General features: G+C 44.6%; 2 protein-coding genes across 2 annotated transcripts in view; one reads left to right on the top strand and one right to left on the bottom strand.

The window, feature by feature from the left end:
* The window catches only part of Adcy2 (adenylate cyclase 2), a 410,506-nt gene extending 408,911 nt beyond the window's left edge, over positions 1-1,595 (top strand). The window contains exon 25 of the mRNA XM_032894822.1: positions 782-1,595. Within this exon, the coding sequence (XP_032750713.1) occupies positions 782-871 (90 nt within the window). The 3' untranslated portion in view covers positions 872-1,595. The remainder of the gene's footprint in view (positions 1-781) is intronic.
* Positions 1,596-5,263: 3,668 nt separating this feature from the next.
* C2H5orf49 (chromosome 2 C5orf49 homolog) overlaps positions 5,264-22,943 on the bottom strand; it is a 28,347-nt gene continuing 10,667 nt past the window's right edge. The window contains exons 2-3 of the mRNA XM_032894821.1: positions 7,282-7,398; positions 5,264-5,703 (exon numbers count right to left, since the gene is read on the bottom strand). Coding sequence (XP_032750712.1) covers positions 5,524-5,703; positions 7,282-7,398 — 297 coding nt within the window. The 3' untranslated portion in view covers positions 5,264-5,523. The remainder of the gene's footprint in view (positions 5,704-7,281; positions 7,399-22,943) is intronic.

The following is a 22,943-nucleotide window of genomic DNA, read 5'->3' as shown; positions in this document are numbered from 1 at the left end:
AGACACAGGTATTTGACCCAGTTTAGTGATAACCACATGTGGATCCTGCCTTGTGGTTTGTGGACTTGTAGGCGTATCCTGCCAGGTCAGTCATTGTCATCAGTAAGAAAGATTGTTGGCTGCTTTCCCTCCACCAGTTTTACGCCTAGAATCTTCCAGCATGATGGAAGCTAATCAATAGGGATGAAGCCTCCAGGTCTTTACCAAGTTTCCACATGCCCTGTGACTCAAGTATGTGGTGTCTTCAATAAAAGAGTGTTTCCATCAGGTTCTGGAAGGTGACCAAGAACAGTGGCAGTAGCCTGTAATGTTTTTCTACGGGACCCAACTGGCCACCAACTCAAAATGAGTTAACCATACCTGGCACCAGGCTTTTACTTGATAGCTCATGGTGTCTGAGAGAGGTCTTGCCACCACCCCCACCTCACACCACCCCCAAATTACAGGGTGACTCATTTAAACTCCAAAATATACACTTCAGGAAATTTCTACAGTAGTGTGTCTTCATAAGGTTTTCTAGATATTTAATGTTAGTTATCTCTCCCCCATAAGCTTTAGGTGTCTTAATCTTGAACATTCCTTGGCAGTTTTAGCTCTTTCCACTTTTTTTCCATACCAGCAGTAAATTAAGTATTATCGACTTTAATATTTTCTGGTTGTTTCTTTTTCTATTAATTTCTCAGGAATGGATTCCTGAGGCAGAAGCAAGGAGGTTTTTTTAACCCTGTTTGAAGTTGCATTGACTTGGGAAGTAATCTCCTTGTGTTTCTGTGGCCTGTAGGTGACTGAGGAGACAAGCCTCATCTTGCAGACGCTTGGCTACACGTGTACATGTCGAGGTATCATCAATGTGAAGGGAAAGGGGACCTGAAGACATATTTTGTAAACACAGAGATGTCAAGGTCTCTTTCTCAGAGCAACTTGGCATCCTGAGAAGCTGTCTGTTCCTGACAAGAAGAATGTACTTGCAGGAAGGTACCACGCACTTTCTGACTGCAACCCTTCCCCTTCGTCTTGATGTACGTGCTCTGCCCCATCCTCTGGAGCCCTTGCAGACTAGTTCCTGTGACCCAGTGGCATACTGTTTGGTGTCTGCGTGTGCCCAGATTGTCCTGCCACTTGCACTGTGCTTGCTCCTAAGCAGGAGGAGAAGGAACCATGTCCTGGAAGGAGAGCATTGGAAGAAGTGATGGAGGAAGAGGTGAAGTGAACACACATTCTTAAGGCAATAAAACTGGGGGGTGTATATTATCTTCTGGTGCATGTTCTTCTCTGGAAAATACGGTAGCTCGTAACTGCATCCCTAGTCTGATATTCAAACACACAGTATTTGTGAATAAGCTGATCCCATCACCCAACATGGAGTCTGTGTTCACCTACCCATGTGTCTCATTGCCAGTGGTCGTCCTTGGGGCTCAGCTGAGACTCTCGGCTTTTGTCACCTTGCTGTCTTGTCTTGTGGCAGCAGCACGTTGCCATCCATCACCAGAATTAGTCCTCACAGCCTAGGACCAGTTTTGTATCAAACTCATCTGATGTTTTGATGCCATTTGTCTTTTGTAAGGTTAATTCATTAAAAGTTTTATGTACTTTGGTTTATAGTGCCCGAATCTTTTCTTTTCCTGTTTTCCTTTTTTACCTCCTGTGGTTTAGTCCAGAATGAAAATATGGTTTCCATCTTTCTCCCTTTTCAGACACAGCCTAGAAGCTGCGACTGAGATTGACTCTTAGATAATGGAGATAGTGTCAAAGTCTGCGATGCAGTAAATTGTGGCATGGTTTCATGGGAGGAGAGAGTCTGTGCTCAGTGTATCTGATGGTCTGGTTTTAAATTTGCTTTCTTTCGAGAACCATTCAAACAGTAAAAGCCAGCTGTAGCCTCAGAGGTCTTTCTGCCCAGTGAGTCCTCTTGTAGGGCACTACCTTGCCGGAGCTTGCAGATGCAAACAATGTAAGTACCTGGAACCAGCCACTTACATCAGGTGCCACAGTAGCCGGGACTGTTAAGCTTGCAGTCTGCCTGTGATGTCTGCGGAGGCTTAAGAAGACACAGACCCAGTATCTGTGCTGCAAATCTAATTCTAAAGTTGCTTGAATTTGGCTGTTTTCTAACATAAAGAAATTATACTTTGCCAATGGTAAAAAAAAAAAAAAAAAAAAAAAAAACAATCATGCATTAAAAAAAAAAAAAGTCTAAAAGAAGTAAAAAAAAAAGTAATTAACAGGCTGGGTTCCTTTTTAGTTCAGGGCAGGCATCTGTAGGAGGCAGAGGATCCAGATAGGCTACTAGGAAACAGTTGATTGTTGTACACCCAGAAGTGAAGCGCACACGTCTGATTCCTGGCTCTGGTTTTTCCTAGCTAAATGCCTTGAAAAACATCTCTTCACTCCTCTTAGGAGTGTTTTCTTCCGTGCACGCTCATGGGATCCAGTGGTGATTAAATGAGCTAATGACTGGGAGCTTGGCAGTAGGCAGCGTGCTCTCACCAGCATTCACAGCACGCACACCACTGGCACGCCAAGACTCAGAAGTGTCCTTCACCGTCCAAGTGTGAATACAGCATGGCCTTTTTAATCTTCACCACTCGAGTGAATACAGCCTGGCCTTTTCAATTTTCTGCCTCAGTCAGGCATTTTTGGATCCTGGAATAATGGCAAGTCTCTAAATGGTAACTGAAGGGAGAGGGGTAGCGTTATGGCGTTCCTCTTCCCTCTGACCAACATCTAGGCTAGCATGCTGGACTCAACCATCAGCAGAAGTGTCTATTGTGGCTCTCCTCCTTGGCATCTCATACTCCAGTTGCTTCTAGGCCACCACACCCCAGTAAATACCCACTTCAGCAATTCATCAAGTTTTCTCAAACAGTCCCCCATAGCAAGACCCTGGACCGGGTGTCGTGGCTAAAAGAATTTGGAAGGATAGAGGCCAGAGCTAAATTACCTGTCTTAAGCATCAATAAAATTTGACAGCAGCCAATGTCCTTGTCAGCATGTACCTTACACAGCTCTGGGCTCACACCAGCCTCTTAGGGTGGGATCTCAGCCGACATAGTCTCAACCTAGATCTGAACCGCCGAAGAAGGAAGCTGACCTAGATCACATTTATTTACTAATTTCCAAGGTACTTCCTTCTGTGTATTATGTTTTAAAATTTCCCAAGTGATTCAGATCACCTTCCCAATCTGAGACTCCGTCCCCTTCAACTTATAAATGAGGAGACAGGTGCAGAGACACGCAGCCTGTTGTTCCTGGTCTAGTGAGTGGCTGCTCTGTGGCCAAGGCACTGATGAGGCAGGAAAACTGCCTGTCTCATCAAATGGCAAGCCGCCACCCCTGATCTGAGTTCCTGGACCTTGGTAAAAATATTAGAAACATGCACATCATGGAGAAGGCTCTTCTCAAGCACCCCTCACGCTTTGGCATTACAGGAAGCCTCTCCTGAAAACAGTCCCCTAACTCCCACGCTTCCACATCACTGGAGCCGGCAGAAGCATGCTGTCAGTCAGACCTCCAGTCTTCTCTTTGCCCCCTTGCTGAACTTCAGAAGCCACTCGCTATCAGATCTTCTCTCCTTCCTTTGCTTGTTTGTCAGCATCCATATGCAGGCACCAACACCAAGCAGTGGTGGGCTTTGATAAGTGGGAGTTAACACAGGAAGTACTCTCTGCGCTGGAGACGAGGCTCAGCACTTGACACTGCACGCTGCTGTTGCAGAGGCCTCAAGTTCATTTCCCAGCATCCATGTCTGCTGATCACAGCTGCCACAACTCCAGCTTCAGGAATCTGACATTCTCTTCTGACCTCAGCAGGCACCGGCAGCACTTACCCACACGCAGGCATACACGCATACACGTAAGCTAAAATAAATCTTAAAAAACAGTAATATCCCCCTTAACATGTCTCTAACTGGTATTCATTAATTGGCTGTAAACGTAGAGAAGGTAACAGAAATTCATTTAATTTTCCTTTACTACCTACTCAGTGTGAAACCTTGATTGATTTTATCCCCTTTTAAAAGCAAGCAGCATTCAGGGTGGGGTTATACAAGATGAAGAGTCTCCAGGCCAGCCTCAGCTGAGTTTGAGGCTAACCTGAGCTCTATAAGATGCTGTCTCCAATCCTTCTACCTCACCACCAAAACGGGGGAGGGGTTAAAAGAAATAAAAACACAGTAAGTTAAGGGCATGGGATCCACCCTGAAGTAATGAAAATAACTTAGTTTGATATGAATTTATTTCATCTATAGTTTTTAGCTATAAGAATAAACGAGCAGTGTTGTAAATTTTTTCTGTGACCCAGATTTTTTGCATGTTTGATATTACAAGTATAGTTTAATGTGCCCAAGAGCACTTCACATATACTATTATTTATTTGGGGAGGGGGAAAGAGCAACAACACTAAAAAATTCAGAATATAAATATTTAGGAATTATTTATCCTTAAAATGGCCAGCAATTCTGGATCAGGTATCCTTAGAGAAACCACCTTGCAGATTCAAAGCAATAAAACCAACGGTTGAGAACACCAAAACTACATCACCTGCCAATTACCTGCTCAGCTGTGGGAAATTCAATCATGGTAGATGAGAGATGAATCTTTCTTCCAAAAGATTCATTCATTAAAAATATGTCTTAGTGCTTGAGTTTGTGTGTCAGATTCTCTTTCAAAATAAATACTTCCAACATAGGTTAAGATCAGTTGCTTCCAGAAGAGGAAACTACTGTCCAAAGTGAAAGCCATGGGATGCAAATGGATCTCAGTGGCATGGTCCTCTGGGTTCAAACCTCAGTGTAAAGAATAATGAGGGTACGGATAGCTTCCATGCTCAGGACGGTGCTGCCATTCATGGTTGTGCTTTGGTAGTCTCCTGATTCACATAAAAACTTGTCAAAGTTTGGACATTTCACCTAGAGATGATAAAACATCAGATCACAGAAACAACATTCAGCCTGCGCCCTGCACCTGTGACAGATACTTCCCGGAGGGGTGGCAGTACGAATGTACAGGGGTTTTTATACTCCATTGTGCAAAATTTAGTTTATCTGTGACCTCAGGGAAACAAATGTCCTGTCTAGAGCTCAGTAATGTCTAGGGCCATTTTTGTACATCTCCTCTCAGAGAAACAGAAAAGTTATTTGCACTGTAGGCAGGGAGGTTCCCCTAAGTGACAGAGAAGGACACGAATGACGCTCCTGTGAACCCTTCCCCAACAAATCCTTGCAAAGTGGAGAACCAGCATGCAAAGCAAACACAGCTACTACCAATGGGAGGCAAGCTTTCTTTTATTCCCAGTCTCAGAATGAATCAGTCAGTGCCATTTTAAACAAGTCCAGTGAAAATCTTTACACTAAAGCTTTTAACATGAGTAAAGGTGCTTGCCCAGGTTCTGAGCCAGGACCACCTTAGATATGTGTGTGCTTATCCTCCTTGCGGCTACAGGTGACATGAACAGGAAAATGGGTTCCTATACTACCTTACTTGCTGACAGGGTACCTCAGAGTGCCCTATAAACCACACAACTGCTTCAGGCTGGAGTGATGTGCCCAAAGCCAGGCGTCTTGATGCTGGGGATGTCATTCTTCCTGTAGAAGTCGGTCCGTACGTGATTCACACGGCCATAGTCTCTGTTTAGGGGCTCAATGGGCTGATTAATGCGTTTCCCATAAACAGAGGACATCAGCACTGGCACAGTCCTTTCCTGTTCCTGAAAAGATGAAATTCACAGACACCATTGCAAGCACAGAAACCTTTCTATCCACAATGCATCAGTACAGTGGCTTATCCATCAGATCTCTCACCCAGGCCGTGTCTCAATGATGCTACTAGTGTACCTGCGCTTGCAAAGCCAGAGACTCCAGTCCCTCTGTGCACAACCCTCTATTACCCTGCTATCTGGAGGATAAGTAAGACGCTGAACCACACACCACTTGCTATCTGACTTCAGGCCCTATCCCTCCTCTTTCCTCCCTCTCCCCTGGCCTCTCCCAGCTCACACCCTACCACCCCAGCATATAGAATAGCAGGTTGGGGCTTCAAGAGTTTGTTCACTGACAGAGAGTTGCAATCATTCAAGTCCCTGGTGGTCTTTCCTGATCCTTCTCCCCAGAACCTCCTCAGCCCATTCACTACCTTGCGCTTTAAAGTGCTCTCTGTGCATGCTCTCCATCAATGTGAAACCAGGTTGTTTCTTTGTCTTTTGCCTCGTACTCTTCTTCCTTTGTCAGAAGGTCGATGCAAAGTGCACCAATGTAAGCAAATATAAAAATCCCATGACTGTGAACTAAGTGCCTTTATCACTTAACTCCAACTCAAGAGTGCTAAGTGTGGTGAGAAGGCAGGAGCTAGCAGCCTCACTCACAAGCAAAACAAGCACTGGGGCAAAATAGCCAGCCCCCCCACGCACACAAAAGAAGCCTTTGTGTTATAATGTGATGCGGTGTAATCTCTGCATACTCAGCCCCTGACCTTTAAAAAGACTGCCATTCTCAGTGTGAACTGAAGGTTAGGTAAAAAGGCAGAGATGTCTGATACAGACCAGGATGGGCCCAGTTTGGTCCAGAATAGAAAGCACCCCAGCACCTGTCTACCTGCTGGGACCCAGATGCCACCTTCTTTTGGAGACATTCAGAAGATAAAAGCAGAGCTGCACCCCTATGGTGGGTACTTGATGACTAGACCAGTCTCCCTAGAAAAGCTGTTGCAACCAGGGCTCAGAGGGAAGATAAGTAAGGGCTCCTTCTGTTGAAAAGAGCTTCCTAATTTTACTCTCTTTCAATTGTTTGGTTCCCTAGATCCAATCAGAAAAATTAATGCAAAAATGGAGTCATAGAACAGAAACATCTTAACTTCTCAGCACAATAAAATAGATGCCAGCCACATAAATAAAGCTACATAAAGCATTGGAACACAGTGTCAAATATTTGCATATGGTCACTTATACATGCATCAGCACATGTACATATACGCAAATATAAACATATACTTAGCCTGTGTTCGTGCATATATGAAATACATGTATGTATGTGCATAGATATCTGCATGTTCTCAAATTTCATACAGATAAATGTGTGAAAGGGCACACACATATATATTTACACATTCAACATATATATGTATGTATGCACATGGACACACAATATAATATATATGTATATATATTGTATATGTATATGCACATATGTAGATATGTATTTGTGTACATATATTCACATTATATGTGCATACATCTCTATGCATGGTTACATACACATACGCATAGTTTTGATGGTTAACTTCATCTTACCTCCTCATTAATATGAAGCCCCAGGTTCTTTGCATGTTCTCTGTCATCTCGATGTAATTTCTGGTTATAATCTAGTCTCCTCTTAAAAACACAGTCATAGAGGGAGACGATCCCTGTCTGGGGATAAACAGAGACAATCACAGGTGTGTTTGAAGGACAGCATTGGAACCCAGGCTCTGCAGTGGGGACTGGAGAGTACAGAGTTCCCTTCCTGTGAGTAGGCACTGAGGAGGGACATCCCGCATGGCAGACCAGCTCTGAGGTGGAACAGAAAGGAGCTTAGACCCCCACCAGCAAGCATAGAGTGTATTGAGGACCAAGTCTGATGGCAGATATTCAACAGCGCCTCTCTTCTGCTCTCTGGTGTTCCTCTTTGAGATATTCTTCAAAGTCTGCCTCCTCCGACATTGCTGCAAGAGTTCAAACCTCAGCCGTGGCTCAAGTTGCTGTGACCAAGAAGTTCATAAACAAAATGTTTCTCTGTTTAGAGGCTGGACATTCAAGACCAAGGTGGAGTCAGATTTAGCACCTGCAGAGAACTGCTTTTGGCTTAATGCATGGCACCATCTTACTACAGAAGGGACAGAGACCATGGAGGCTCATTTGAACTTCCTTGGAGGCACAAAGCCTGTTCATGAGGGCACCACCCTCCAGACATGATCTGTAACTGGATGCTATGACAATATCCAAAGCAGGAGTCTTCCTTCCAGCTGCTGGTCAGTGGTCAAATTGCCTATGCAAACCAACCTCTTGAGAGACAAAATATTTTCCTTAACCCCTATGAACAGCTATAGAACTTTGAAACTGATATCCATGAGTACATGTCATATGTCTACATATATAACATAAGCATGCATTATACATTCAAGATGTATATACACACACAGCTTAGATGTTCTAGAAAAGGACCTGTTATTATAACTATTTTCTATAGATCTCTATTTTTTTTCCTCAACTTTTCTTAGTCAATCTGCTTGTGTGGTACCCAGTAAAATAAGTAACCCACGGGTTAGGTGGTATTTAACTGTCATCTCACATAGCAGGCTTGGCTTTGTTGCTCTGGATATCCTGATTCCTTCAGCAATGAAACCAGATTGGATTATCTGTGGGACTGGAACTGATGACCAGCTGTCTCCTTGTGCTGCGGTGGGTTGGTTTGGGTGTTTGTTTTTCCTAATAATGATACTAGAATGATTCCCTCTGTGGAAAGAAAGGACGCACACGCATGCTGAGCAGAATGGAAAACACAAGTGACCCTGTTTACAGAGTGTGGGAACCCAACATTTCTGGCAGTGATGGTAATGGCTAGCAATGCACCATCCAGAAATGGGAGCATTCATGGACTTTCCACCAGGTAGACTCTGGGAGACAGTTCACACCTCTTCATGCCTGATGGGTCCACCATCCAGTGAAGGAAACAAGGTGGTTTTTAAGAATCGCAGTTCCAAGATTTGTAAGAATGATATGCAGGGAACTTTTCCCCACTGACATAATCCTAGCTTCACTAAATCCAGCCATTCCTGCTCTGTCACTGGAGGCCGTGGCTTCTCTGTGCATCACATGACTGCGTTTGTGCCACCTGCTGTGGGTGTTGGGTCTCCAGATCAGGATCCCGACACATAATCTAGACAGGGATGTGAAAAATACTAACTCCCTGGAAAGTTGATTAAATTCAGCATTCAGTGCTGTAAAATCAGCTAGTTCCTTGTCTCTTCACATCACACTGTAGATGAAAGTAATTTCTAGAGGAACTAGGAAAATAAGAGAAAAAGGAAGCCCATGAGGGACCTCCCGTGCATAAAAGCAATAAGGAAAATGTCACAAAGAAAACATCAATCACTTTGACTCTATAAAAGTAGGTATTTGCTTATCAAATAAATCTAAGTTTCTTTAAAAACCCATTTTAAGTCATGACAAAGAAATCTCAGTCTTGAACACTCAGTGCATCATCTCCTGCTGAAGACGCTAGCGGGCTGCCAGCCCTCACAGGCGAAGCAATACGTACTAGGAAAAACAGGAGGCCCCTTCAGTAGCACAGAGCAAGTTCGGACAGGACGCCCACTCTGCAGGTCCATTCCCCTTCAAGGGGGGCTATAAAGATTCAGGCCTTTTGAGGTGTAAAGCTATTGGTCAAGCTGAGGAGAGGCCCACAACAAGGCAAACCTGAAAGCCCACTGTAATGTCGTGAGTGAATGAATCCATGCATTATGGATAGGTATGTCTGTAGGCCAGTAGAGGGCACTGGATCTCATGGAGACAGAGAGATGGACAGATAGAAGTACCTGTAAGTCACCTGACATGGGTGGTGGAAACTGAATTCAGGTCCCTTGGAAGAACAGCAAGCACTTTTAATTGCTGAGCCATCTCTCATGGTGACTTAAGCAGTCGGATGGTAGTTTAGGCTGATCTCAGTTTTCTGTTGCCTGTCTGGAAGCTCTCATGCCCTGGCTATAGCAGGGCTGTCTGTAGGATTGGAGGAGATCAGCCACAGCTGACAGCATGATGGGTGAACCCTTGTGTACTGGATGGTTTTGTGTGTCAACTTGGCACAAGCTGGAGTTAGCGCAGAGAATGGAGCTTCCCTTGAGGAAATGCCTTCATGAGATCCAGCTGTAAGGCATTTTCTCAATTAGTGAAAAAGGGGTGAGGGCCCCTTGTGGGTGGTGCCATCCCTAGGCTGGTAGTCCTGGGTTCTGTAAGAAAGCAAACTGAGCAAGCCAGGGGAAGCAAGCCAGTGAGTAACATCCCTCCATGGCCTCTGCATCAGCTCCTGCTTCCTGACCTGCTTGAGTTCCAGTCCTCACTTTCTTTGATGATGAACAGCAATGTGAAAGTATAAGCTGAATAAACCCCTTCCTCCCCAACTTGTTCCTTGGTCATGATGTTTTGTGCAGGAATAGAAACCCTGACTAAGATACCTTGCTCGTCTACCCATTGAGGACCACGTGCAAAAGTAGACGTGGACAGTGTTCCCCATCCCACGCCCAACAATGCTCCCACTGGGTGTCTAACCTGCTCAGGTAAGGGGAGCCTCACAGGAAGAGGGGAAGTAAGGGAACAAACTGCCAGAATCTTCTTGTGCTGTGCTTCTTGCCTAGTTCTTTCAGCAAGGCCAACCCTCCTGAGTGGAGTGGGTCCTGCTAGGGGGTGGAGCTTATCCGAAAAGAAGCCCCAGCGACATAAGAACAGATTCAGGAAGGAAGGGAGCGTGTAATCACTGTTACAAATGCTTTACGCCACAGAAACCTCTTGCAGTGTGCAACTTCCCTGGAAAAAGGAAAAAATAGTCTATTGTTTTTCATTTTAACCAGGTCTCCTAAAACTCTGTAAATAGGAGCAGCTAAGAGTCTGTGCTGCCTCCCAATTTCAGGGTGTTCTGAGCGCCTAGGCCATCTTGATCTGGATTAGGAAGTTCACTGCTTCTGGGCACCAGCTGATGAAAACCCAAAAGAACTCCCAGCCCCATCCTACCCGCTCACCCCACCCCATCCCTGCTGCAAGTTTGGTGCATATTCAGAATGTTCCAGAGGAAAGGGATGAATTTTTCTACAGCTGAAGAATAAGACTAAAAGGGAAAAAAATTACTAGCAGAGGGCCAGCCTCACAGAGCAAAACATTATCTGTCTCCGGTGTCTAAGCGGAGCCGAAGTGTGTCTTCCATTACTAAGCTTTCATCTTTTATTTTTGTGTTCCTTTGTGGCTTGAAGCAAGATGATTTTAATAAAAACCAATCGGGGCTGAGATGCTATCACAACACAGACTTGATGCTGCACAATGAAAATCTCTCAGATTCACCTATCACTCCCCAGGATTTAACAATTTAAAAAACAAAAACAAAAACAGAAAATATTAGCTTGTGACCTCTGCTTTGGTCTGCTTGAATTTTGAGCATTGCTTAAACATTGAGACACTGTGTGCTACATGTGGTGTCTGATGTCCTGCCTTCAATTTACCTCCTATGCTCACAACTCCTGATACTGAACAGTCTCTAGCCATTTGAGTGTGTGGATGTCATCTTCGAAATGGTGCCTGTGTCCTCCACTCCTGTGTTTAATTGAGTCTGTTCCTTCTGCAGTTTGAGGAATTCATTCAGCCGTGGAGATTTTATATCCAGTGTTAGTTATTGAAAGGGCTGGGCTTGATCTGAATATATTGCAGGAGGTGGTGCCTTCCACGATGGCTGACTTTAGGTGGGGTTATCAGGGCAGTCTAGCGGCTCTATACTGAGAAGCCAAAGAAACACAAGTGTGTACAACACCAGCCTCTCAGCAAGCCATGCACTACTGCGGGAAGCACATGTGTAGACACTCTTCAGCCTCTCAGTGTGTCCTGACTGCTCCAGGACATTCAGCCAGTGAAACCATTAATACCTGTGGTTTCTGGAAAGTCTAGAACTATGACTGAAATAAACATTTTCTTTATAAGACACACAGCCCTGGGTATTTCATTGTAGAGATGGAAAATAAGCTAAAAATACTGTAAGGGGTCATTTTAGGTTCCAGGACGAAAATGGAGGGACCTCATTTTAAGTAAGACTATAGCCTAAGCATGGGGAGAAACACACACACACACACACACACACACACACAGAGTATGTAAAATATAATAAAATGCTAAAATATTACAAATAAAATGAGAGAGCATGGAAAAGTGCAGTGGCTTAAAAGAAAGGATGGTAAAGGGCTGGAGAGATGGCTCAGTGGTTAAGAACACTGACTGCTCTTCCAAAGGTTCTGAGTTCAAATCCCAGCAACCACATAGTGACTCACAACCAGCTGTAATGGGATCTGATGCCCTCTTTCTGTTGTGTCTGAAGACAGCTACAGTGTACTAATATATAATAAATAAATCTTTAAAAGAAAAAGAAAAGGAAGAATGGTAAGAAAGGGTGGTAAGATCTTGTCTGCTCTGAACTTGTGGACATGCCTTGGCATCTCTGGCAATCACAAAGCTAGCTGCTATAGCCAGGACTCTGCAGAGCAACCTCTCAGGTGCTGTGGGGGTGGGTTTTGTCCTCCAGAAGCCTTCATGCTGGAGTATTATACCAGAGAATACAGAGCGCCACCCTGCTCGGAAGAAGGGTAGCTCAAGATGTATTTAGTTAAGGTGACATCATACTAGCGTGAGACAACACTATGCAATGTGACCGGTGTCCTTACGGAGCAGAAATTTGAAACATAGAGACATAGATAAGGAAAGACAGTCTGAACAGGACAGGAAGATGACTATCAAGAGAAACAAAGGTATTTCCCTCTGAGCCCACAAAAGGGAGCAAACTTCCACTCTCCAGGTCTCTGAAAACTGACTTCCCATTGCTCTAAGCCACCAAGCCTGGGCCAATTTGTGCTGCCCAACACACTCTGTAAATACAGCTGTGTTTGGAACAACTGGGAAGCCAAAACAGGGTTAAATCAGAGCCTACTAAAGCAGGACCAGAAGCCTAAGGAGAATACTCCTCTGGGTAAACTGAGTTTGCTGACCGCCGGAGTGGACAGCATCACTAACACACAATTACACTCTACTTCAGATTTTCCAGGGACTTGCCCTTGCTCTGGCTCCTGCTCCTGCTCCTGCCTGCCCTGCTCCTCCTCTTGCCCGCCCTGGTGCTGCCTTCCTGCTCCTGCCATCCTGCTCCTGCTGTCCTGTTCCTGCCACTCTGCTCCTGCCACCCTGCTAATGCCGCCCTGCTCCTGCCCTCCCTGCTCCTCCTCCTGCCTGCCCTGCTCCTGCTCCTGCTTGCTCTGCTCCTGCTGTCCTGCTCCTGCCCGCCTGGCTCCTCCTGCCCCCCTGGCTCCTCCTCCTGCCCGCCTGGCTCCTCCTCCTCCTGCCTGCCTGGCTCCCTCCTCCTCCTGCCTGGCCCTCCTCCTGCCCGCCTGGCCCTCCTCCTGCTCCGCCTGGCTCCTCCTCCTGCCCGCCTGGCTCCCTCCTCCTGCCTGCCTGGCTCCTCCTCCTGCCCGCCCTTCTCCTCCCATCATGCTCCTGCTGTCCTGCTCCTGCCCTCCTGCACCTGCTGCCCTGCTCCTGTTCCTCCTAGGAGTGCCAAGACATGCCATCTCTAGACACATAGGCTCAATCTTTGTGTATGGAGAATTCAGGGGATTCGATTAATGACTTTAATGTCATTAATACTACTGGACTCTGGAAACCGTGGAACCACCAAGAGAGAAACCAGGCCTGAATAAGAATAAGCCAGTCAATATTCCAGCATCCACAGAGAAAGAGTCTATGTCATCCCATCCCTGATTGAGAAGATTCCAGCAGGTGATGGCTACTAAGGGAGGGAGAGTCTGTTTTCTTCAGGAGTATGGAGTAGAGGAATTTTGGCCCAATACTTCCAATACCAATGTGCATATGCAGAGCACTAATTTGACTCAGGTGAGTCATGAAGAGGAGAAAGAGATGGAGGACATGGTGGAGGAGAATGATGATGGAGAAGGAGAAGAGAATGTCGTGGTGGAGGAAGAGAAAGAGGTGGAGAAGTAGGGGGAGGAGAAGGTGGAAGAAGAGAAGGACAAAAGGGAGAAGAGAGGGGGAAGGGAAGGGACGAGGAAGAAGAGAACAAGGATGTGGATGAGGAGGTGGAGAAGAGATGCGGAGGAGTGGGAGGATGACGATGGGGATGAGGGAAAGGGGATGGGTGAGGATGGAGATGAGGGGGAGAAGAAAGGAGGGAGGAGGAGAGAGAGGTGTCCAAGAAGGGCTGCAAGTAGAGAGGGGAGGTGAATATGATGTCAAATGTGTCCTATTCATATACATAATTACCAAAGAGTATATAATAAAAATCCATGCCTTTTCAACTAAAAGTATAAATAACCCTCATTTCATTTTGTATATATTTTTAAAAGAGGCACAGTGGGTTATCACATCACTGCACCAAGAGTTCTGCAGGACTCACATTGGGCAAAACATGAGAAATGAATCAAGGTCTGTCATACTAATTGTCTTCAGCCCAATGTTGCACTTATATGAAACTAACCACTCACTGCAGAAACAAGTCCACCTCATTAGTAGTGATTGCTATTTCCTTCGATGTAAATGTTCTCACCATGGGGTCTGGGGAGTTCGCTCCAAATGGGTTTGATTTCCAGCCCCTACACAGCTGATGCCCACCTATAATCCTGTTCTAGGGAATACAATACCCTCTTCTGGCCTATTGCTTACCAGGCATACACAGACATACATGTAAACAAAACATAAACAAATAAAAAACACATAAAAATAAAATTTAAATTAAAAAAATTCTCACCGCTTCCAGATGAGGGCAGCCAACCAAGGGTAGAATTCAGAAATGATGCTAACAATGAGGCTTGTGAGTTAGTAACAGCAAACTCTGCCATGATCCTGGCTAAGCCTCTGTGTTGCTCAGGCACAGCCTAGCCTACCCTGACTAAAGTGGAAATTACTTGTGAGTGACTGCTACTACTTTCTTCAAAGCTACTTGCCCACAAGTATATGACCTACTACAAAACTGTAAATCTCCAAAGTCACTGATTCCATAAGGGCCTTGTTTGAGTTCTGGAAAGCCCAGAGCATCTCCTTGGAAGTGAGACCAGTATACTGCGATAAGAGAATGTTAACAGTATTCAAGTCTCTAGGGCTGCAGCTTGTCAAGAAGAGGTATCAGAACCTTTAAGGGACTGTGCTTAACCGTTCTCCATGGCTTGCCTGCAGACAAGATCCTGTCCCTTCTCCTGGCACATTAGGATCCTACGTTTTGACAATTTTTACAACTTCTCCAATAATCTAAGAATATTTTACTCTTGAGCTGAGGTCAGCAGAATTCCTCTCAACTGACTCACATCTGTCTCACTGTGAGAGTACATGGACTCCGTGGATTATGCCTTACTTCTCAGACCCACCTTGTCACTGAGGCTGAAGATTCAGCCTTTTTTTGTCTGTCATTTGCTTACACCTATTCACTTCTGCTAGAGCTGGAATGTGACTTGTAGGAGCTCATGCTCTGGAGCTTGGTCCCCAGGTGGCAGTGGTGTATGACGGTGGCACACTTTTAAGAGCCAGGGCCTGTCAGGAGGCTCTTAGGTCACTAAGAACACGGCACAGCCTTGAAGCAATTGGGGGACTGCAAGTGTCTGCTTCCTGGCTGCAGATGTAACTACTTACCCTGCCGTGTCTTGCCCTACCACTCATGCCCTGAGGTGGTGCAGCCAAATGGCAGAGACTTCACAAGGCCAAGGTCAGCTGCTGAGAACTTTGGTCCTCAAAAGATTGGGCTAAGTAAACTTTTCTTTTTTTGATTTTCATTCTTTCCCCACCAAAATTTTTTTTTAAAAAAAGATACTCAACAAATAAAAAATATTATTTTCATTACTCACTTATGCTGAGAACCTTGGAATCTTGTTAGGGAGATGAAAAGTTAGTTTGATATATCACCTCATCAAACTATGAAATAAAATATGTGAGCATACACTGCCACATGAGCAGAGCAGGCTGAGCTGGGTAGATTAGCCTATAGTACCAGCACCTGAAGCAGTGGTGGTATTACTGCAAATCTAGATTAACCCTTGTCTACTTAGAAAGGTACATTATGAAATCTTGTCTCAAAGAGAGGAGAGAGAAAAAGAGAGAGAGAGAGAGAGAGAGAGAGAGAGAGAGAGAGAGAGAGACTTTAAAAGGAAAAGAAAAAATAGGAGGAGGGGGAATTAGGGAAGGAAGGAGGGGAAGGAGAAGGAGAGGAAGGAAGCTTAGGCATCAAAACGCTCTCTTTGTAGTCTTGAGGACCTAAACTGAACCCCCAGACCCTACAGTTAAAAAAAGGGGGGCAGGCACACTGGCTCACTGTTACCATTCCAGAGTTGGGAGGTAGAGACCGGCAGACCCTTGGAGGTCTTGCTTCCTTGGCAATCTCCACATCAGTGAGTGACCCTGTCAACACCCAAGGTTGTCCTCTGGCCTCCATATGCATGCACAGACAGAGACAAGTATACCCTGTGAGAAAACTGTAAAGCATACACGTTTGTATGATCCTCTGTGTGTGAACATAAAATCAGACACAAATCATTGCATGTAGGAGCACAAGACCAAAAGGTATGCCACACCTGTTTGTGGGCAGTCTAGCCGGTAAGAAAGTTCTCCATGGAGAAAGACAAACTGTCCTCTTCCTCACTCCTCCCTTGTGGCTGTTTCCAAGGGAAGCTGGGCCCCTCCATTTACAAGATTCCACCTGCCTTGGAAGAAGGCTCAGTCTTGCTCTGCTCCACACTCTGGGACATGCCATTCCTGGGGACAGGTCATTGGACAACAGGCTTGCAGCTAGCACAGGGTGAGAGGCAAGTGGGATCATGGAGTAGAGTACTAAACCACACATACTACAAACAGAAACCCCTAGTTTACTAAGCACATTTTCTAAAAAGGTGGCTTAGGCTTTCCACTCCATATCTTTACCCTTCTCTTACCCACCATGGCAGCAGGTGTTTCTGGAAGGTAAGCCAGTCCTTGTTTTGATTGCTAAAGAGATAGCAAGACAAAAATTAACACCCCGCCCCGGGAATTCAGTAGGGGAAGAGCAATAGTAAAATAAGCAAGTGAAATGTTTAGTAGGCTCGATGGGGAGAGGTGCAAAGGAAAAAGGAGAAATGAGAGGGGACGGTGGGTGTGCAGGAAGGTGCTCTGCGTTCTTGTAGCAATGAATCTACTGGACAGCCAAGACTCCTGGATCCTACCAGGAACATGGCCACAAAATGGTTTATCTTCCTTTACAGCTGCTTAAGAGTGCCCAGGCACATGTGATCAAATATGACTGATGTCTAAGGTGACAGGGCGCCATTCGTGCACTGGACCCTGGCTTGGTCCCTGTTACTCTCTGTTTTGCAGCTGTGGACAGACTGCACGAGCCTTCATACACTGGAAGTTCTTACTACCCTGGATGAAGAGCATTCTGCAGGCAGAGAGGTAGAGCTTATGGCCCGTAAGGACACCATCAGTCCTTGCCTCCAGGTCTGTGATTCTGCACATGCAGAGAGGATTCTGGTTAATCCCAGCAAAGCTGGAGTGAGGCCTGTGGAACACAGCTGTCCTCAAAACAGCTCTCTACAATCCACGCTGGCATGCTGGAAAACACATTCTAAAGCCACTTAGGCGATTTCTTTTTAATGTAACTGTTACACTTTGAGGGATTTAATCAAAACCTTCATAAAAGAGCATTCTCCTCTGACTCGGCTTTTCCATTTTGGGGGCAGAAATGCTGTGCACAACAGAAGAAGAAAAAAAAGTAATTTAAAAACATCATTGAACTGCATCTGCTCTGCAGCCCTGAGAAGCATATTTCTCAGGGAAACCCAGGCTGCTGGAGCCCCCTAGGGAGCAGTACCTGAACTGGTCACATTTTAGATGGTAGCTCGAGAGGACAGATTTGTCATCCTATTCAGCCATGTTGCCGGAGTTTTAAATAAGTTTGCAGCCTGCAAAGCATGAATGTGGTGGGCTCCCTGGGGTGGAGGAGTCAGAAGATCAGGGACATTTGCTCGTCTTCACTGCGGTCCTCTGCATTAATCTCTGACAGTGGAGGAGGGTTGGGTATTTAAGGGAATGGGCAATTACTGAAAAGAAAATAATCATTAGGAACCACAGCTAAAGAACAATTGCTAGCTGTATTTATACTGGATATTCTGCATCTCATGACACACTGGTTAACTAAACTGGTGTGTGTGTGTGTGTGTGTGTGTGTGTGTGTGTCTGTGAGTGTGTGTCTATGTGTATGTCTGATTGTGTGTCTCTATATATGTGTGTCCATGTGTTTGTGTGTTTGTGTGTGTCTGTGAGTGTGTGTGTGAAAAAATAAACTACATACTAAAGGAAATCGGGTTTTATAAGTGGGTTCTGAAAGCATTAACAGTGTCTGGGATTCTGTTGTTGTTTTGCTTTTCCTCAAAAAGCACTTGACTTTGCTCAAAGGAAAGTCTCCTGTAGCTGCCCCTTATCAGACACCATACCTGACACCCCAGTCATGTGACCTGGAGAACAGCTTTGTCTCCATGTTGAGAAGTTTTCTTGCCATTACTCAAACAGAATTTATTTTTAACTGGTACAAGAAACACACAGTGACTCACAAGCAGCTACATCAGATCTTCTATCTGCATCATCACATCCATACAACTACTTACAAAACTCCTTAAAGGCAGGATTTTACCACTACCAACAACTCCCACACAGACAAAGGAATCAGACAGATCCTGGTTTCATTAGTCAAGCAAGGCTTAAGTGGCTATTTGGAGGTTCCTCTGTAGACCTACTCCTTTCTGCACAGTTGGAATCTGTGTACTGAATAGCTGAGATGGCTCATGGAAAAGTAGTCGTGTGATTAGATAAGCTGTCAATTAAAGATCCACTAGTATATATGGGGGAACAAGTTTTTACATTGAAGTTATTGACCTGCATATTTCTTTGCCCCAACTCATTCTGTCAAGGGAATCTTGCTCTGGTCTCCCTGCAAATGTCTGCTCTTTATAACGTCCATTGAAATAATTTAGACAAGATGCACAGTGTACAGTGTAGGAGACAGGCAGAGCACAGAAGAGTACATTCTTGGGGCATGAGAATAGATGGTAGCCAGAGAGAATATTGCCCTGGCCTGCTCCTTAGAAAGGCTCTGTATTGTTTCTAAAAATCCCTGGAACAAATACCTTTCCCAAAGGCCTTTCTGTCCAAATGGTTGACAGCCTATCTGGTTTGGGTTTGTGGGTGGCAGGTGTCCTTTGTTTTTATTAGAAAGCCATCTGCTTTGTAGTGACTTTCTGGAATCTGGTTTATCTATTCCAGGCAGGCTTAAGATCCAAAGTCTCCTCCTAGGGCCAGAGTGTCTTTCAATGTGTGTTTTTCCCATTCCTCTGATCAGGCATTAGAGTCCTGTATGTAGAAGCCATTACAGGAGAGGAGTCCAGCCCTAATGCCCTCTGACCTTGCAATATTTAACTTCCTTCCTACTGTTCCTGCTATAGAAGCCCAATCTATTCAGTATTTGGGTCATAGGTTCAGTGGAACCTAAGAGAATGATTTTGTATTAATCGGAGTGTTACCTAGCTGTGCATTGCTTACTTTTATTATAAATGATGAAACAGTATTCAATAGTTTCATATTCCTGTACCAGGAATCCTTAGCTGCCTCCTGCAAGTTAGCCTGTCTCTGATAGATATTGGCCAGTCTGCTTATTATTCAGCCAATTCTCTGGGAACACCTGGCTAGCATTTAAGAACCCATGATACCTTATGAAAATTTTTATTACACTAGAAGCCAAATTTCATATGCTCTCAATAAAACAGCACAGACTTTAGACAGCAAGACTACATTAGATGCGTGTCTCATTTTGTGCACCAGGACTGACTGTACTTTTATGATTAAAATTTGTTAATTTTATATGCACCGCACACTTAAAATAGAAAATTCATTCAACAAATAAAAAAACTGTATGGATAAGTTATTTATATATTTGGTTGGTTTTGTAGTAAGGATCTCATGACGTAGCCCACATGAGCCTTGAACCCTCAATCCTCCTGTCACAGACTCATAAGTGCTGGGAAGATAGACAAATACCCCAATGCCTAGTCTATCAGTTTAAGTATATTCATAGAAAGGAAAGTGGAGTCTATGGCAGCAAGGAGGTTAGAAACCATAGCTGTACATCCTGATCCCATCTCAGAACTCTAACAGGTATCCAAGACTTGGGAACACAGATCTCATGACAAGAGCCACTCCCCCCTCGTTCCTTCTGTCTTTCCACACTCCTCAACCATAAGCAGACTGCTGTTCTTAGACACGAGATCCCCAGAGAGTATGCTGGGGCTTCTGGTTGCTCTCTTGGTATATTAGAATTACTGAAGTAGCCCTGGCTGACTAAGAGGCTTAAACAACAACCATACATTGTCTTTTAGTGCTGGCAGACAACGTCATCGAACCAGTAGTTCTCAGGGCAATTCCTACTGAGAGAGGACTATTCAGCAGGCATATGCTCCTGGCTGCATTCTTCAGCTGGCCTATAGCATTCCCTACCCTTGTAAGCCTCCTTCCTACCTTTTCACACCATTTTCTTTCTATGCATGTCTGTCTCTGTACATTTCCCTTTTCCGATATGTTGGGTTAGGGGCTACCCTGGGAGTTTAGTTTGATGACCACTAATATAGAGTTATGTCTCTTAAGTTCACATTCTGGGGTTCTCAGGATCAGGACTCTGGGATGGGAATTTTAAGAATCCAAACACTAACAGTTGCCCACACCAAGAATGACTCCTGTGGCGGGAATGCCTGTGGTATATGTTGTATGCCTGACACTTTGTGTATGCTGTCCTGATGGGGGAAGGAAGAAGATTCATTTGAGCCTGGGATGGTAAGTGTGGAGATAGGGAGAATGTATTATGTAGACCTTAGATAATATGGAAGAAGGAATGGCCTCCGTCGACCTAGGCACTTCCCTAATCTACACCCCTTTTTAGGCAGTGCCACCAGATAGCAGAAACATGGGTGTCATGTCCTGAGTTACTTCTTGGGTCCACGCATTCATATTTAATGTCCCTTTCCCATAATGTCACTCTGATGCAGGCATCCTGAACAGAATTCACTGAAGATATTTAGTCACAATAGTGAAAGGAAGGAACAAATGACCCTCACAGCCTAGATTTGCCTGCTCTGTATTAGCACCTGGTAAACAGTGCACAGCGGCTGCCTAAGCTGATAGAGCCATGTCCAGTGTTACTAAGCCAGAATCTAACCCGAACTCCCAGCCCAGATCTTTCTGCACTCTCTGGTCACCCTCTTTGTGCTGGATAGCTTTTTGTTAACTTGCCACAAACTAAAGTCATTTGAGAAGAGGAAACCCTAATTAATAAAGTTTCTCCTGGAGACACCGCCCAGATCTGAAGGGACCCGGTGAAACAGCTCCCTGCACCCAAATCCTATGGTAGGGAGAGCTAGACCTTCAGAGGGACAGACATGCCTGGGAAGCCAGAGGAGACTACTCTCTGCCCACAATTCTGACTCTAGAAGAAAATGTCTAGCGCCATCTAGGCCACCCTGTACAGGGTCCCGAGTGAAGGTGGGCAGGTCCTTCTGGTTGCTGCCCTCACAGAGAGCTGAAACCCATCTCTGAGGAGTGACTCCAGGCCCGAGACGAGAGGTAAGACCAATTTTTCTGCTCCAAGTGACCTGTGTGGTGGACCTAGGACACACGCCCACAGGAACACCTGAAGACCAGTAGATAGGAAAGACTACACACCTGAAAGCAGAACACTCTGTCCCATAACTGCCTGAAAGAAAACAGGAAAACAGGACACACAGGCCTATAGGACAGTCTAACCACTGTCAGAAATAGCAGAACAAGGTAACACCAGAGACAACATGATGGCAAGAGGCAAGTGCAGGAACCCAAGCAACAGAAACCAAGACTACATGGCATCATCGGAGTCCAATTTGCCCACCAAAACAAACACTGAGGGGTTGGGGATTTAGCTCAGTGGTAGAGCGCTTGCCTAGGGAAGCGCAAGGCCCTGGTTCGGTCCCCAGCTCGAAAAAAAAAAACCAAAAAAAAAAAAAAAAAAAGAAAAAAAAAAAAACCACTGAATATCCAAACACACCAGAAAAGCAAGATCTAAATTTAAAATCACATTTGACCATGATGATGGAGGACTTCAAGAAAGGCATAAAGAACTCCCTTAGAGAAATGCAGGAAAACACAAATAAACAAGCAGAAGCCTAGAGAGAGGAAATGCAAAAATCCTAAAAAGAATTACAGGAAAACACAATCAAATAGGTGAAGGAATTAAAAATGGGAATAGAAGCAATAAAGAAAGCACAAAGGGAGACAACCCTGGTTATAGAAAACTAAAGGAAGAGACAGGGAGCCGTAGATACAAGTATCACCAACAGAATGCAAGAGATAGAAAAGAGAATCACAGGAGCAGAAGATTCCATAGAAAACATTGAATCAACTGTCAAAGATAATGTAAAACAGAAAAAGCTACTGGCCCAAAACATACAGGAAATCCAGAACACAATGAGAAGATCAAACCTAAGGATAATAGGTATAGAAGAGAGTGAAGACTCCCAACTCAAAGGACCAGTAAATATCTTCAACAAAATCATAGAAGAAAACTTCCCTAACCTAAAGAAAGAGATGCCCATAAACATACAAGAAGCCTATAGAACTCCAAATAGATTGGAGCAGAAAAGAAAATCCTCCCATCACATAATAGTCAAAACACCAAATGCACAAAACAAAGAAAGAATACTTAAATTAGTAAGGGGAAAAGGTCAAGTAACATATAAAGGCAGGCCTATAAGAATTACACCAGACTTCTCACCAGAGACTATGAAAGCCAGAAGATCCTGGACAGATGTCATACAGACCCTAAGAGAACACAAATGCTATCCCAGGTTACTGTATCCAGCAAAACTCTCAGTTAACATGGATGGAGAAACCAAGATCTTCCATGACAAAACCAAATTACACAATATTTTTCTACAAATCCAGCCCTACAAAAGATAATAAATGGTAAAGCCCAACACAAAGAGGTAAGTTACACCCTAGAAAAAGCAAGAAACTAATCATCTTGCAACAAAACAAAGAGAAGAAAAGCACACAAACATAACCTCATATCCAAATATGAATATAACAGGAAGCAATAATCACTATTCCTTAATATCTCTCAACATCAATGG

The sequence above is a fragment of the Rattus rattus genome, chromosome 2, assembly GCF_011064425.1.
Source record: "Rattus rattus isolate New Zealand chromosome 2, Rrattus_CSIRO_v1, whole genome shotgun sequence".
Lineage (NCBI taxonomy): Eukaryota > Metazoa > Chordata > Mammalia > Rodentia > Muridae > Rattus > Rattus rattus.
The sequence above is the reverse complement of the archived record's forward strand: the minus strand, read 5'-3'. Positions and strand labels throughout refer to the sequence as shown.